The sequence below is a fragment of the Nothobranchius furzeri genome, chromosome 4, assembly GCF_043380555.1.
Source record: "Nothobranchius furzeri strain GRZ-AD chromosome 4, NfurGRZ-RIMD1, whole genome shotgun sequence".
NCBI lineage: Eukaryota > Metazoa > Chordata > Actinopteri > Cyprinodontiformes > Nothobranchiidae > Nothobranchius > Nothobranchius furzeri.
Genome location: NC_091744.1, coordinates 54,764,090 through 54,779,752, shown reverse-complemented (window position 1 = coordinate 54,779,752; position 15,663 = coordinate 54,764,090). Strand labels below are relative to the sequence as shown.

The 15,663-nt window shown below is 42.9% G+C and overlaps 1 protein-coding gene across 1 annotated transcript; it reads right to left on the bottom strand.

The window, feature by feature from the left end:
* Positions 1-593: 593 nt before the first annotated feature.
* Positions 594-15,351, bottom strand: hsd17b12a (hydroxysteroid (17-beta) dehydrogenase 12a). Its single transcript, XM_015963862.3, has 11 exons — positions 14,991-15,351; positions 7,080-7,126; positions 6,244-6,319; positions 5,083-5,190; positions 3,889-3,953; positions 3,756-3,800; positions 3,370-3,404; positions 2,743-2,824; positions 2,566-2,631; positions 1,837-1,986; positions 594-1,729 (listed from the first exon to the last, which is right to left on the bottom strand). The coding sequence occupies exons 1-11, from the start codon at positions 15,310-15,312 to the stop codon at positions 1,589-1,591; spliced, it is 1,137 nt and encodes a 378-aa protein (XP_015819348.1). The 5' UTR covers positions 15,313-15,351; the 3' UTR covers positions 594-1,588.
* Between the last annotated feature and the right edge of the window lie 312 nt (positions 15,352-15,663).

Below are 15,663 nucleotides of genomic sequence, written 5' to 3'. Positions count from 1 at the left end.
ATGAAAGTCTAATGTTTATCAGTACATTACAGAAAATAATGAACTTCATCACAATATGTCTTTGGTATGTTCTGTGTCTAGTTTCCAATTCGATTTTTAGTTCTTTTTAAAACACAAGAAAGGTTTTCTCTTTACTTTGCTCTGTGCGCGTTAGTTTTCGATAAGTGTTTATGTTTAGGGTCCCGTCGGTCTGCCTGGTTATTTTCATGTCCATAAATGCTATACTGCCAGACGGCAGTATAGCAGCCCGGCGGGATCCTAAACATAAACACATTTAGAAAACCAACACACACACAGAGCAAGGGAAAGAGAAACCCTTTCCTGTGTTTTAACAAGAACCAAAATGGAATTTCTCACAATATGCTAATTTTTTCAGAAGGACCTGCGCGCGCACACACACACACACACATTAAATATTGTGTACCTGTTTAACATATGGCATAAACCTCTCTTGATTCTAAAATCTGTTCCCATCTCATCCACACTCAACAGCCAGTGCACAAAGAGCACCAAATTTTTAAAGGATTTTGTAGATCCGATGAGAAAAACCCCAAATACAGAAAAAGTACAAGAAACAAAGCAGCACACAACCCTTCTGCCACAGCTTTTTATTAAACAGTAGAAAAAGATAAGTTACTGTTGGCAGAATAAATGTAAACAGTGCATTTCACTATTTCTTTTTATTTCCAAGCATATAAAAGACTAGAAAAAATACACACACAAAAAACCTATTCAGTTGACACGTCAGACCACATCATATGGGGTACTGTATAGAAGCTAACTATGTAAAGAGTTACCTTTAAAACAAATACAGAGTTTGGCGACATGTGAACTAATCTTCCTTGTGTAAGTGTGGTCATGCATTTAGATTCTAAATACATAAGTTCTGACTCCACATGTAAAAGTGTTGTATTACCCAGAAGGCACTGGGGAAGCTCAAACGTCGTGATTAGGAGGAAGAAAATAGTTCACTCAAACGTCATAAAGAAGGAAAACCACCAAATTCCCCATCACTGAATCTAACTGGCAAAACTAATTACGAGGAAAACACGTCAGACCAACTTTGGCTTAGAACAAGACAACCAGAACCCACCACAATCCAACACTTTAAACTGCAATCATACTTAAAAAAGAGGAAGTGAGATGTCAGGATGAGCTGCTGCCTTCTCTAAAGATCCGATTTGTAAACAGAACTAGGTTCTAAGCTGGTTCTCAACATCCAAGTTTGGCTGGTATTCATACAAATACACAATAAATAATTATATATAAAAGATACCCATCACCACGTTCCACTGCTTACAACAGCAGCATCACTTGTCTGGCTGTATTATTCCCACCAAGAGTGTCAGTGACAAAACATGTATTAATAATAATGTTTGCTAAGAGCAACAGTTCATCTCACTCAGACTTCTGTGGCCGTTTCTTTGGCAGCGGGTTGAAACTGGACTTCAACGTCTTTTGTGTTCTTTTAACTGAGAGGCACAAAAAGGTTAGCTTATAGGCAGCTCTTGACCGACCATGGCCATCCCATCTTCCTTCAACTCTGCAATGGATGGAAAAAGAAGTGGCTGCCTGTCCCGTCATCTTCTTATTCATTTTTCAAACTTGCACCATTCTTCTGTTCCCTCAGCTTCCTCCTCTGCAGGTATCCTGTTCGCTGCAGGCGGTTCATCCGAGCTCCAAGGAAGATAACGATGCTGCTTGGAACCAGCCTGGTGGTCACCCAGCCCTGTCATCAAATAAGCAGGCTTTGTTAGAGACAATTGTTCTTGTAAACATGCCATTTTCAAGAATGTTTCTGGAAATGCTTAGATTTCCGGCGTGTCTTTTTCTTACCATGATGGCGTGGGGGAAGTAGCCATTTGTCTGAGACTGCAGACCCACCGTGTTGAGTTCAGCTGCTACGTAACGCTCTGGGGTGGGCTTATCCAGGGTGGGCTTCCGGATACGAGTCATTTTGGTGACCACAAAGAAGGGCAGCACACTCTGCACAAAGTTAGATTAGTCATGTCAGATTTTTTTTATCACAAGTTTACTTTAATAGAAAATTCAAACATCACTGAACACTTTAGTCATAAGGTGAATCATTTAAAAAAGGTGTTGAAAACACCAATCAGGCCGCAGGAAAATGTGTTGTTTTTTAAATAAATGACAGTGTGTGTCTGCAACTGTTTGGATCACATCTATCCATGAAAGACTGCCATACTTTATTGGTCCTTTACAGCTGAACCAGCGGTTCCCAGTATTCAGACCACTATAAGATTAATTCATAAAAATGGACCTTAGATGAGAAATGTAACGATAATTTTCAGAATCGTATTAATGCAGCAGTTGTTGAAAATATATATCATGCAAATATGTGTGTGCAACATTAGATTTTTATTTGAGACAATTTGGCAATCATATTGCACAAAAATGACAGAAATGGGAAAAAAAAGCACCAATGATTTCCTGAGCTTGGATTGCAACACAAAAATATGTGAGCCCATTAAAATATAATCAATTCTATAAAGTGTTACTGATGATGGAGGATATGAATGCTCAGGAGACGAGATTTAAACTCACCTGGATGATGATGCCCTGACGTCTGTACTCCTCCTGAAGGCCACGAGAGAAGAAATCCACAAAGGCCTGCACACAGATGGACAGAGCATGGTCAAATAGAAAGAGTGTTAACACAAAGTGAACTGATGATAAAGAGATGATCTTTTATAGAAGTCCTTTATTTTATTAGGCACAAACCTTAGTTGCAGAGTAAACTGTCAGCAGAGGGACGGGGTACATGCCACTGGCAGATGAGATGTTGAGAATAACACCTTTAGACCTGTTGGGGGGGGGGGGGGGGGGGCACAACATGGAATTTCAGTAAGAAAACAAAGCTAAATAAATAAATAACCCTTTCTACTTAACAATAAAAAATATACATTTTCTTCACATTCTGACTTAAAAGAAATTACCACAGCAAAATCCACACAAAGTGGTACAGCTCTGGCCCTCTAAAACAGTGGTTGTGTGCGTTGCCATGGCAACCTGTTGCTGCAGTGATGTAGTGAAGACACTCCAGCCTCACAAGGCACCAAATGTGCCTATGATACTATTGGCCAGCTGAAGTCACATGGGAAAACAGCAGCCAATCGGGTGGGAAGAGCACTTTGTGTGAATTGAAAGCTCGTCAGTAATGCGAAGAAAAGGAGAAGGAAAAGAGACGCAGTGATGGAAACTGTTCAGGGAGCATTTCTTCTCCCATTTCTCAATGAAGAGCAGCATTTCCCAAACAAACACTTAAAAAAAAAAGGATTAAGTTTCATTTTGCTGATTTGTTGTTCAGCTCTGTGTCGTGCAGATCATGAGAGACGTCGTCTCACTCACCTATCGACCATTCTGGGCAGCACAAGGCGAGTCATCTGGGAAGGACAACATCACAAAGCTTAGTCTGTGATAACAGTAGCACACAAACAACCACAAAACAGGGATGGGGGTGGAGGGGTGTGTGTGTGTGTGGGGGGGGGGGGGGGCTAAAAGTAGCTGGGCTAAAGAGAGACGAGCAGAAAGCAGCAGAGAGAAACAGTTGTGTGGGTGGTGATTACAGACAGCGTTGGTGTAGTCCACCGTTGCTTTGGGAACAACCGAGACACTGCAGGTACCACAGTAGGAACAACAGCAGAGAAGGAGAAACGGGGAAGACAAAAAAAGAGGGGGAGAGTGTGAATGCCACAGGTCGGCTTCAAAAAAACTTCCAGATTTAACCAACTCACTTGGCACACGGAGGTCATGTTGACATTGATGGTATTTGTGATGAACTGAAACACAGACATCACCAGTTACACCAGTTTCATTTGAAAGAAAAGCAGAGATCTCATCTAAATCCTTCTCAGATGGACAACTCACGTGTTCAAGATCAGGAATGTGAAGGTAGTACTCAGGGTAGGGATAGGAAACACCAACGTTGTTAACTGTGGAGAATAAAACATGAGAAAGGACCCAAGAAGGAGCTGCTAACCTGTGGTATTAATAATAGATCAGCTTCGACTCTTCTAAATGTGCACCACAAGGTGGCAGAAAAAGCAAACCTGCTAGACACAGGCCTTTACTAAACACCAGTCAGCCACACCTCACAACCAGTAGAGCTCAACCCGCATCATACAAGGAACAAAGAGTTCCTCAACTGTTCAGCCCAAACACGAACTACTGGCTCCAAACCTCTATAGGCTGACACAAACATCTGGAATGTCTACACATCAGCAAACGCACAACCTCAACGAAGATACATGTAAAAAACTGCATAAAGCCTCAGATTTACAGTAGGATGGACTGAAGGAGGAATCACTAAAGCCATAAAGATTCATAATCAGCTGCTGTAACGAGCCCTAAAAATCCACCTGTGATCACCTTGGTTCAGATCATTTCTCTCTGCAAGATGATGACTCATGAGAAACGTAAAACTTTTTCATAGAAAAAGTTTTAATCAATAAAGGTTTGTTTTTGCCCATTTATTTTACTGAAGCAGACAGATCATTGCATTTAACCCCCAGAGACCCACGGTTGTAATATTACAACATCAGATTTAAGTCTACAAAAATAAACCTTCCCCATTTTTTTTTCTTTTTAAAACCACATTGACATTGCTAATAGGTCCTATTGTTCAGTTCTGCAACACTATTGGCTGTTAAAATGTGTGAATATGCCCGTTTATCTGGCCTCCTAGAACAACATGTGAAAGGTTAAAAAAAAGATTTTGCAGTTGTTTTCTAAATTTGGGTCTCTGGGGGTTAAACATATTTTCTGGCTTTTAAGGCTGATGCAGATGTCCAATCATCGTACCAACTTTAGCCAATTTAAAGGTGAAGCAGATTCTGGAGGTAAAAACTCCCACAGCGAAGATCTGTTGTTGCTGCCGCAAATTAGTATTTAGTACAAAGTTCACATACCAGGAAAAATGCTAGATTTCTCTAACAGCTGCTTGGGGAAAGGTGTATTCACAGACCAAAAACCAACACAAATCAGCTATATAGCATAGTTATGTGCATCAAAACGGTTTGATCAATAGAGAAGTCAAACATAACCATGAAAGCCAACTCTTACCTAAAACACCAATTTCCAGACCAGTCAGCCCTGCCTCTATCTTGCGGTAGATATCAGTTTTGCCAAAGTCGACAGCAATCGTCCTGGTCTCCACTTTAAACTGTTCCTCTGTGAAGAAAGAGTAATAGTTCAGTTTTGCCGCATTAGCATAGTTATATTATAGTAAACCACATGCTTTTAAACAAAAAGATCAAAGGAGACTGAAGAGAGTAAAAATTAAACTAAACTAACTAGAGTGGTCGGTGTGAGACCAGGACTGTAGAGGGCGCTGTGTACCAACAAACCACCCAAGTGGTCTTCTACCTCGTGCCTCAAGTCCCAGAGCAATTACAATTTATTGTCCAAAGACTTGTTTGGCTGATAGATGGCAGAGGGATCGACAAGAGGAAAACTGTTAGGATGAGACAGGATCAAGAGCCATCGTGTTACAGCGTGCTCCATGAGAACCAAAAAGAAATAAATCTGAGCCAAGCAGGCCAGAAAATTTAATCCAACAGGAAACCAGGGAGTTTACGTACTCAATCCGCCCTGAAATCTAACAGTTTGTCACTGAAAATAATGTAAGTACTGAAATCTCTTATGGAGACGGGAAACGGATAAAATGATAGATGGGACAGGGAGGGTTGCCAGGTTACGTGGCAAGGAAGGCGGGCTCGTTAGGCTGATCGTGAGGGAGAAGTGCTGGAGCTTGGCACACCGCTCCCTGCTCGTGACTACCCACCAGCCTCCTCTGTCGACTCGAAACATGACAGGGGAAACTGTGCTGTGGGAAACATCAGAGACGGGTGGAAAGTTGTGCAAGGAGGAGCACTATGAACAGACCTGGAAAACCTGCGGGACCGTTTTCTACATGGTGAGAAACTTGAACGAGACGAGGTCTGGAAACCTTAAAAAGGAACGAGTCAAGCAGGACTTCCTTTTGTTGGGTCAGATGTTTCACCCTTAAATCACAACCTGGGACCTGTGCTGCAGGCTTCCATGTCACCGCAATCCTAAAACAGTTACGTCTAGACCCAACAGGCTGGGGGAAAGGGGAAAACTACCCAAGAAGGCTGTAACTGTGTAGAAGATTGATATATTTTACAAGAATGTATGCTTCTGTAACAAACCATCATTCTCACTCATCTCTACCCAAACAAACAGTATGGATCCCCCACACACCAATTGACTTGGCGACATCATCCAGCTTGTCCTGTGACCGACTGATCAGCATCATGGCAAATCCTCGACGAGCCAGCTGGGGGTGAAGGAAAAACCAATTTAGTCATAGTTCATTAGACACACACACACACACACACACACACACACACACACACACACACACACACACACACACACACACACACACACACACACACACACACACACACACACACACACACACACACACACACACACACACACACACACACACACACACACACACACACACACACACACACACACACACACACACACACACACACACACACACACACACACACACACACACACACACACACACACACACACACACACACACACACACACACACACACACACACACACACACACACACACACACACACACACACACACACACACACACACACACACACACACACACACACACACACACACACACACACACACACACACACACACACACACACACAGCAGCGATAGCTTGAGTGAAATCTAACTGCCTGAAGCGTCGCCTGTGAGGTGGAGTCGATAATCTGGTGTTACTTGATGGCATTTACACTTCAAGATCATCAATAGATCATTCATCTCTGCATACTTCTCATTCTTTGAACAATGGATAAAAGCCTTTAGTAAGTGTATTTGTTACACACACATGACCTCACATCTGTCATGAAGTGCACATGAATATGGTGTGTGTGTGTGTGTGTGTGTGTGTGTGTGTGTGTGTGTGTGTGTGTGTGTGTGTGTGTATGTGTGTGTGTGTGTGTGTGTTTTCCAAGAAAATAAATAAAATAAGTGTCCAGGAGCCTCACCTCCTCGGCGTAGGATTTCCCAATTCCATCGGTGGCTCCTGTCACAACTGGAAGGAAACAGAAGGAAAAAATACAGGAAGTCAGTTTGTCGTTCTGACAAATTTAGAGTAGAATTACGTTGTACGGGTGGGGCCACAGGGGCATTGACCCCTGAAGTACACCCACCCTTTTACTCAACGGTCCTTTGTACAATGATCAGATTTAAACACAAGTGGTTCTAATGAGCCAAATGGGATTTTCCGGTGTGAAACCTTGTTTAAGGATGCTGGACTAATGCGTGGCCCCTCTATAAATATCATGGCCTCTTGGTGGCCCCATACTCAGAAAAATCCTAGATCTGCCTCTGTTTTACAATAATTCAGACAATTAAATATAGACTGACATGATTATATGTGAAATCACAATCTCGTCCTTGCTCTGACTGTTAAACATCTCAGAAATACTACTACTACTACTACTACTACCAATAGATTAGATTTGAATAGTACTTTACACAACAAATGTGCTAAACTCGAGTTCTGCGCTCTCACACATGTTGACTTTGCTCAAAGAAGTTGCATCAGGTTTGGCTGCTTTATCCATCAACACCCTAATATGGACCTAAGCCAGGTGTCTCTCCAGGTGAAAGACAAAAGCTAAGCTGTTGGACACACCCTGCAGTTTAATTGACCCGCATTAAGAAAGGCCTTTCCTAACGTTCTACAATGGCAGTTTTCCTCTCACCCGAACAGCTCGTGGCGCGACTCGGATCGGAGCTGGAGAGGAGCTGTGTATGACGTAGCAGAGCGTTTATGGTGGACAAGAATAGTTTAGAATTCACCGAGCCTACAAAAAGGACTTGATGCAAAACAATTCAACTGATGCAGTTTTGACAATTTAAATACTATTACATTTGATTCATAGTGTGAAATTCTAGCTTAACCCTCTGGAGACAGGCGTTGCAGATTTGCAACGTTAAAACCTACCTACCTGGTTACTCCACATACGTATTTCCTGAGCATTTTTTAACTCAGAAGTACCCCTGAAGGAATTAGTTGTTCGTCCTTTTATCAAAACTTAGTTTGAGCCTGAGAGGGTTAAAGGAAATGTGGGCAAAACTGAGGATTTCTCTCACAGGAGATGGTAAAGAGACTAAAGCAGAACCAGGAATTAGAGTTTCTCTTGTGCTCTTCACCTTGTCGGAGCTATTCTAGCACCTTCACTGACCAGCCACACCCCACTTGATTGACAGATAATGGCAGAGAGAGGATGATGCAGACAGGAGGTGGAAAATGAAGAAAATGTAAAGAAAACAACACAATGCTCCAAATGAGATTGGTGAAAGAATAAAAGGTAGAGGGCATTCTCCCAGCAAGAGCACACAAAATGAGGGGGGTGCAGGGAGGAGGGAGTGATGACGAACATGGAGAAGGATAAAGGAGGGGAGTGAAGTACGGCAGGGAGGGATTCTGAGGGTGGCTAAAAATAGAACTAGAGTGAAGCAAGACAACAAAAGAGTGGAGGAGAACGACAGAATGGAGGAGAAAAAGAGAGAGAGATGGGAGGGAAGTGAGGGAGTCGGGAAAAACTAGAGCAGAATCCCCGGTTATTTTTAAACCTCCCCAGTGTTGAGAATCAAACGCTCCATGCAGAAAAGCCTCAATGGGTTTGGGCCATACCAAGTCAGGCTCTGACTGCAGAGGTAGGGAGAGGCTGTGAAAGAGAATTGGGGGGGGGGGGGGGGGGGGGGGGCTATTATACCTATGAGGCCGTTTCTGATTCACATCCAAATGCTACACTTGACATAGGGTTGAGAACAAAACCCAGAGCTGGAGTCACGAAGCTGCTACAGAACACAGAACCCTGTGATGGAAAAATCCTCGACTAATGCCAGACAGGATTCCAACTTGTAGACCGTCATCAATATCAAACTAAAGAAAATTAGCGTTTGCACAAAAACAAATTGCATTCCTTGCACATGGCTCAAGAGATTCTCACAAATGATATTTGGGATTCAAGTCATCTGCGCTTATAACCAAGTATCAGGCAAAAGGAATCCAACCTGTGTGGTGGAATGCAACAGGACTGCACCAACGTGCACGCACACCTGCACCGCTCGAACTCTGACCCGCTCAGATGCGCCTTTGTGTAACAGACACATGGAGCATACAGATAAACACACACTAGACAGATGAGGGAATGCATGACTGTGTGTGTTTAAAATGCTGGTGGAGATCACCTCCTGAATTCCTGCATATCTACTCAGATGTTTTTAGACATGTCACACATTTTAAGAATTCACTTGGTAGATTTCCACACGTGCACTTTGAACTTAAGGTGCATTGGTTTGTTTTTAAAAAAATAATTATAATAATTAGAAAAATCTGAGTTTGGTTGCATTCACAGCGGCATTAATCCACCAACACGACATTAGTTTGCTTACAGAGCAAAAGAAAAGACACTCCAGGAAATCTGCTCAGTCTTAAATTATTCATATCACAGATTTTTGATCCAATCCTTTGTCACAGAAAAATGTTTACTTCAGTAATGGACTAAAACTAGGTGAGGAAGCACAACCGATGTAAATGAAGTTTGAAAGGAATGAAAAATGAAATTGCCATTTCTTTCCCCAAACATTTTTTCTGCTGACCCCTCTCCGTTTCCAGCACTCTCATGCTTATGCTGTAATCCTCAAACCGGTCGCATAATGCCATTTTCTCAATTAACAGTGTGTGTGTTTTATATATTGGCAGATTTCTAATCTAAAAAGGATTCTGAGAATATTCAGGTCAAAATAAATATTTTTAATTAAAAACACCTTTCAATATAAAAAAAAAAACACAAATTTATTTCTCAACCATCCTATTATTTTCTGTCTATTCTGACTCCCAAAAGCCTATTTTACATCCCAGTGGGACACGATCATCACGTGAACAACGCATGACATCAGTGGCATAAGGCACCAACGTAACAGAGGCCTACGCAGGCAGCCACGTGAATGACAGCAGTACTGACGACAGCAAGCTTTGTGTGTGTGTGTGTGTGTGTGTGTGTGTGTGTGTGTGTGTGTGTGTGTGTGTGTGTGTGTGTGTGGTGGTGGTGGTGGTGGTGGTGGGGGGGGGGGGTTGCTTCACCAGTCCCTCCCATCCCCTCATCTTGGAGCAACTGGTCCAGCATTCCTAGTTTAGAGCTGAAGGGGGCGCGTCAGCACTGCAGCTTAGCTTGGGCTCATGCTGCACATTCAGAGGTACTGCCATCCCCCAGAATTTTCCATCTCCCTCCCCCCTCGGCAGTAGAGCAGCCCTTGCTGCTGCCTGCTCACTATTCTGAGGGTCTAAAAAAAGCAGCAGCAGGAGTAAAAATAGCAGCGCCTGCACTGCCTCGTCTGGGAGCTGCCTGCTGCAACACCTGAATGCCAAGAAAGATCCCCAGCCATCCTCCGCACGACAAGCGGGATGCTGTTGAATCCTAACCACCACCCCCCACTAGAACGAGCACTGTGGGCTGGGGAAACCAAGACAAACAGGAAATTACTAGTGAAACACTGGAAAGCAGAACATCTATGATGACTGCATGAGAATCAGTGTTTGATTACTTTCAAGCAAAAGGATTTAAAGATTTCTGATCACATCCAGACCCCAAATTGAGATTCTTTCTGCAGTCCTTGTGTTATGTAATCAAACACAGAAAACATGACAATAAAAATCCACCCGTATTTCACATTCAAGCACACAAATAAAGCAGCATGTTAAAAATAAAGCCGATCAGACCAATGCAGAGGCTAAGACAAGAGTACATCAGAAATGCTCAAGACAGAAGCAGCAAAATTTTTTTCTCTGGCTACAATTTCTCAAATAAAAACCTTTACTGGAGGCTAAAATTTTGGATTTCATCTAAGTCTAAGAATTCATTCAGCAATTTCTGCTAATTCTTTCACAAAGCTAATCCCTGAGAACAATCAGAATAACAATGTGTCCTTTGCCCCATTTCCAACCATCAGATGTGCAACATTCCAGCTCCATTATTCATGTTTTTCCTTTATCTGATGAGTCCTTTTAATACGAGGCTGTGGGATGGAAGCAGATAAAGGCACAACTTCATACAGTACATTCTTTCTACCATCCTAGAAGTCTACCGTGGCTGATGACGTTCGTTCACAGCTAGACCAGTAGCCTCTGCTATCATCACAGGAAGTGATGAGTTGCTGACTCAAAATATGCATTCTGGCAGATTCTGTGTTTTGATAGCATTACTTATCAGCTTGAACTCACATTTTCTTGCTTATGCAAACCAATTATTTTTGTATGATGTAAACTGGAGGCGATTCAGGCAGTTCAATAAAAACCAGCTTAAATAGGACATATAATGCAAAATTCACCTTCTGTATTGCCATGTGGGTCTCTCCTGATTCTATAAACGCTCCAGTGTGGAAAATAAACATCCATAAGTATTCGGTCAGTGTTTGATTTTAGGAATCATCTCCCTAAAAGCAGCAGTTTCAAAATGTCTCCCATTTGTGATGTCACAAACTGGGAAATTAGAATAGAACCATCTCATGTGCAAGAGAGAGCTGCAGCTGGAGGAGCATTAAGCTGGGCGGACACTGTGCGACTTTTTCACTCGTAGCACTCAGCTTCAGCTCAAACTGTACGACTTCCTCACAGGGCAGATCTCATGAGTCATGCGCTCACACTGTACGACCCAGTTCTCGGATGCGATCTGACTGCTCACACTGTACGTCTGATAGCAACACGTCGGCCCTAAAAATATGCTAAAAATAGCAGTTTTTACTCAACACGTTAGACTTTTTTTGTCTTGATTTGCCTGTTGTCCTTCGGGAGTGCTGCAGGAGGACACGCAGGGATTTATGGGGGTTGGATGAGGAAAACGAAATAAAGAAAGTAAATCTGTGTTTTGTGATCAGTTTAATTTGACATGAACATGACAAACACGCTTTCTTGACAATCTTTGTGAGTAAAAAACGTGTAGAAACAAAAAACGAACAACGTGTGTTATTAGGGAAATAGCGAGCGGCGTTGACGCATGCGCCGTGAGTGGTTCTGATACTTTTTGGGTCGCAGCTGCTCGCAGCGCCGCTTCAACAGTGCGATACCCTCACGAGGGACGAGCAAAATATTAAACATGCCAGAAGTTTGTGCGAGCTCACGATTGCTGATCGGTAGCTGGTCACATGGTGTTAATCGCCTCTCGTAACCCCCGGTACACTACATGACACTCGGCGCAAAACTCGCCCCGATCTCGTGGATTCTGGCACGACTGGAAAATCGGCTCAAAAAAGTGAAAAAGTTGCACAGTGTACGCCCGGCTTTAGCTCACTTGAAGGCCATCCCAGATATCCAAGCTTCTCAGCTAACAGCAGCCTGAGTGGGGTATAGAGCTCCGGAGTTGATGTCACTTCTCCCGGCATGGAACAGTTCAAATCGAATAGCGCCATCTTGGCAGGCAGTAATTTGACATTTTAGTTATTAATCTTATTTAAGTTTATATTTTCCCATTTAAACACAAAATAAAACCAAATACTCACAGCTATTCACTTATTAACTTCTTTTAATCCTTGTGAGCAGTGGAATTTCTGCATCAAGTGCAGATGATTCACATGTGCACATTTTCCTGCATCGTAAACAAATCTTCATTCCTAAAAATACTAAATACTGATTATTTTGTCTCCATTGTTTCAAAGCTCTGATTTACAATGAGCTTATGTTGATAAACGTTCTACTGGAGTCAGTTAAAGTCTTGCATAAGTCTTTATCATGAATGACTGGATCTTATATAATCGGACCATTTTCTCAATAAACTCATGTCAAAGGAGGAGAACATGAAGGAAGGTTGTGTGTGTGTGCGTGTGCGTGTGTGTGTTGGGGGAGGGGGTGCACAGCTACTATTTTCTAAAAAAAAGATTTCTATTGAGCTTCACAATCATAACAGGACAGGCTTTCTTACACAAATGAAACCAGTGGAAAACGAGAAAATAATCAAAACGTGAATAAATCTACATCTCATCAGGAAGTCTAAATTCAACGGAACCATTTATTTAAATTTTATAGTGTGATTAAAGACACGAGGACTATGCAGACAAGAGGGGAAGCCGCTTTGACTCATGCTGCAGTGCACAGTTTCTCCACTAGGGGTCCCATCTGCTAAAAGGGTTTTCTGAGAAGCTGCAGAGCTTCATGCAGCAGATGCACAGCTCGAGAACACCGAGTACAATCAGAACATTCTTCACGTTACCAGTTTCATTCTGATCTGCTTACAGATGAAACAGTGATGAGCACCCACAAACTTGTCTGACAGGAAACAGAAGGCTTGTGTTGCCATGGCAGTGGGAAAAAGAAGAGCCATCACATTAAGGGACATGAAGGCAACAAGAGACTGGTGTCAATTTAATAGGAAAACACCGGTTCATGTTGTATTGGTATGGAAAATTACTGGATTTTTATTGTTTTTCAAACGAAAAACACCACTCAAACTAATTCGGGCGAGAAAATTGAGTATACATATAATAATAGGTTTAATTAATTCATTCTCACGCTTTAAAATATCAAAAATTAAAGCAGAACATCGGCTCTTCATCAAAAGATGACTCATTAAAACCTATTTTTTTTAACAGCGAATCTAAATCTGAACAGCTCAAACAGGCTGCTCCAGAATGCCAGGTCCAACCTGCTGAGGAGAACACCTCACCTCATCACAATGTCCCGCCCGCACCGTTGTGACTGGTTGAACTGGTGGCACCGATTGGTTTCAGGATGTTCACGCGTTTCGAAAAGAACTCGTTTGGTAAAAAAATGTATAATAATAATAATAATAATTATTATTATTATTATTATTATTATTATCATTATTATTATTATTATTATTATTATTATTAATTATTATTATTCCATGCAAATGTAGGCGCGGCCATCAGAGAGAAAATTCTGAGTCATGCTGGTGGCATCGTGATTGGTTACGCACGCTGCAGTGAGGAGGTCTGTAACCAGATGGGGTGGGGTGAGTGGTCATCACAATGTCTGTACGGATGACGATAAACTTGAATCACCAGGATGAACCGGCATTCCTAAACATATTCCGTCAGAATCAGCGCGCGGGGGGTGGGGGTGGGGGTGTTTGAGTCATGCATCTTATAGCGCACAAAAAAACAGAATACAATTGTGCGTTACATTAACATATAAAACACACGCTTCACACCAACCAGACGCTATTCTGGCGTAAAAATAAGAATCTCGCAAAGTACACTGATACATTGCGCAGCAAAAGGCTCCAGACGCTAAAAGTGGGTCAAGCCACAGGGAGGGCGATTCCTGAGATATAGACTCCAGAAATGTTCAGTCAGGAATAATACACGACTTCAATTTGTTTCAATATGTTTGGATTTGAATTGGGTTTGTAGGTTTTTGGTTATGTGGGATAAAAATGTAAAAAGCCCGATGAGAACACAAAAATAACCACGTGGGAATCAAAAGGTCTTAAATGATCTGGGTCACGTTTGTTTTAAATCTGGTTCTGTGGGACTGATTGCTCACCCACATCACCCACCACAGCTATGTGAAAAGTGCGCATAGCCTGCGCAATTTGGCTTCTGGCTCACCAATGTGGGGCGCACCCCCCTCCCCGGCTCCAAATGTGGTTGAAAACGCTGATTGGAACCTTTTGGCAGCTCGCCGTGCTGTCAGGAGAGGATTTGAGCAAATAAAGATTTCAGTCAAGTCAATTAAGCAATCCACCTGCGCATATCACGCAACCTCTCGTTGAACCAAGTGAAACGTAAATTAGAAGTAAAGAAGGCACCGGGTGCAGCTCCACAAAGAGAGAAGTGAAGTTTGAGCTCAATAACCTTGTTCTGTTTGGAAGTCAAAGACCACCTGCCTACTCCCGAGCTGCCTGAAAACCTGCTCGAACCTGACTCACCTGCCCATTTGCCCAGCTTTGGGGAAAGCAGCTGTCCGTTCCCCAAGACCCAGATCCTGAAGCCAGTGAGCAGCCGGTAGAGGAGCCACAGCGTCAGGAAGGCCACCGTCAGCGCACCGACCCAGAAGAGAGGCGTCTCGGCCCGGCAGATCATTTCCTCCATGCTCATCCGGCGGCTCTCGGTGACTTGGCGTGTGTGAATGTGTAAGTGTGTGTGTATGTGTGTGTGTCTGTGTGTGTAGACCTCAATTTTAGGCTCTAGTTTCCAAGCCACAATGTGAGAGAGAGTCCCTTTATAAGGAGGTTGTAGCATCACACACATACACACACACACACTCCCCCAACACTTGTCAAGCCTGATTTGAAGCGCGCCGCCCACCACCGCCTCTCACCGGGTGCAGGAGCCGTCTCCTTGCCGCTGATTGGCTCCTTCTTACGCCAATCAACAGCACAGCTTCCCCATTCACTGCATTTTGTGTACGGAGCTGGGCGGAAATAGGGAGACCGGAGGGGGAGCTGATTGGATGAGCATTACGGCAGCTCCCATCCAGAGTCTGTGATTGGCTCTTTCTGGAACTGGTTTGACGGTTTCAGTCAGAATTATGAAACAGTGCAAACCCACGCTTTGGGTAAAAAAAGAAAAGAGAAACTGCCCATACCACTTTATGAATGG

Excerpts from the sequence above, each read along its gene's own strand:
- hsd17b12a (XM_015963862.3), bottom strand. The coding sequence starts at position 15,312 with ATGTGTGTGATGCTACAACCTCCTTATAAAGGGACTCTCTCTCACATT. Across the intron at positions 5,191-6,243 it reads TGATGTCGCCAAGTCAATTG|AGGAACAGTTTAAAGTGGAG; the intron begins GTGTGTGGGGGA and ends CTTTCTTCACAG. Across the intron at positions 1,730-1,836 it reads ACTTCCCCCACGCCATCATG|GGCTGGGTGACCACCAGGCT; the intron begins GTAAGAAAAAGA and ends ATTTGATGACAG.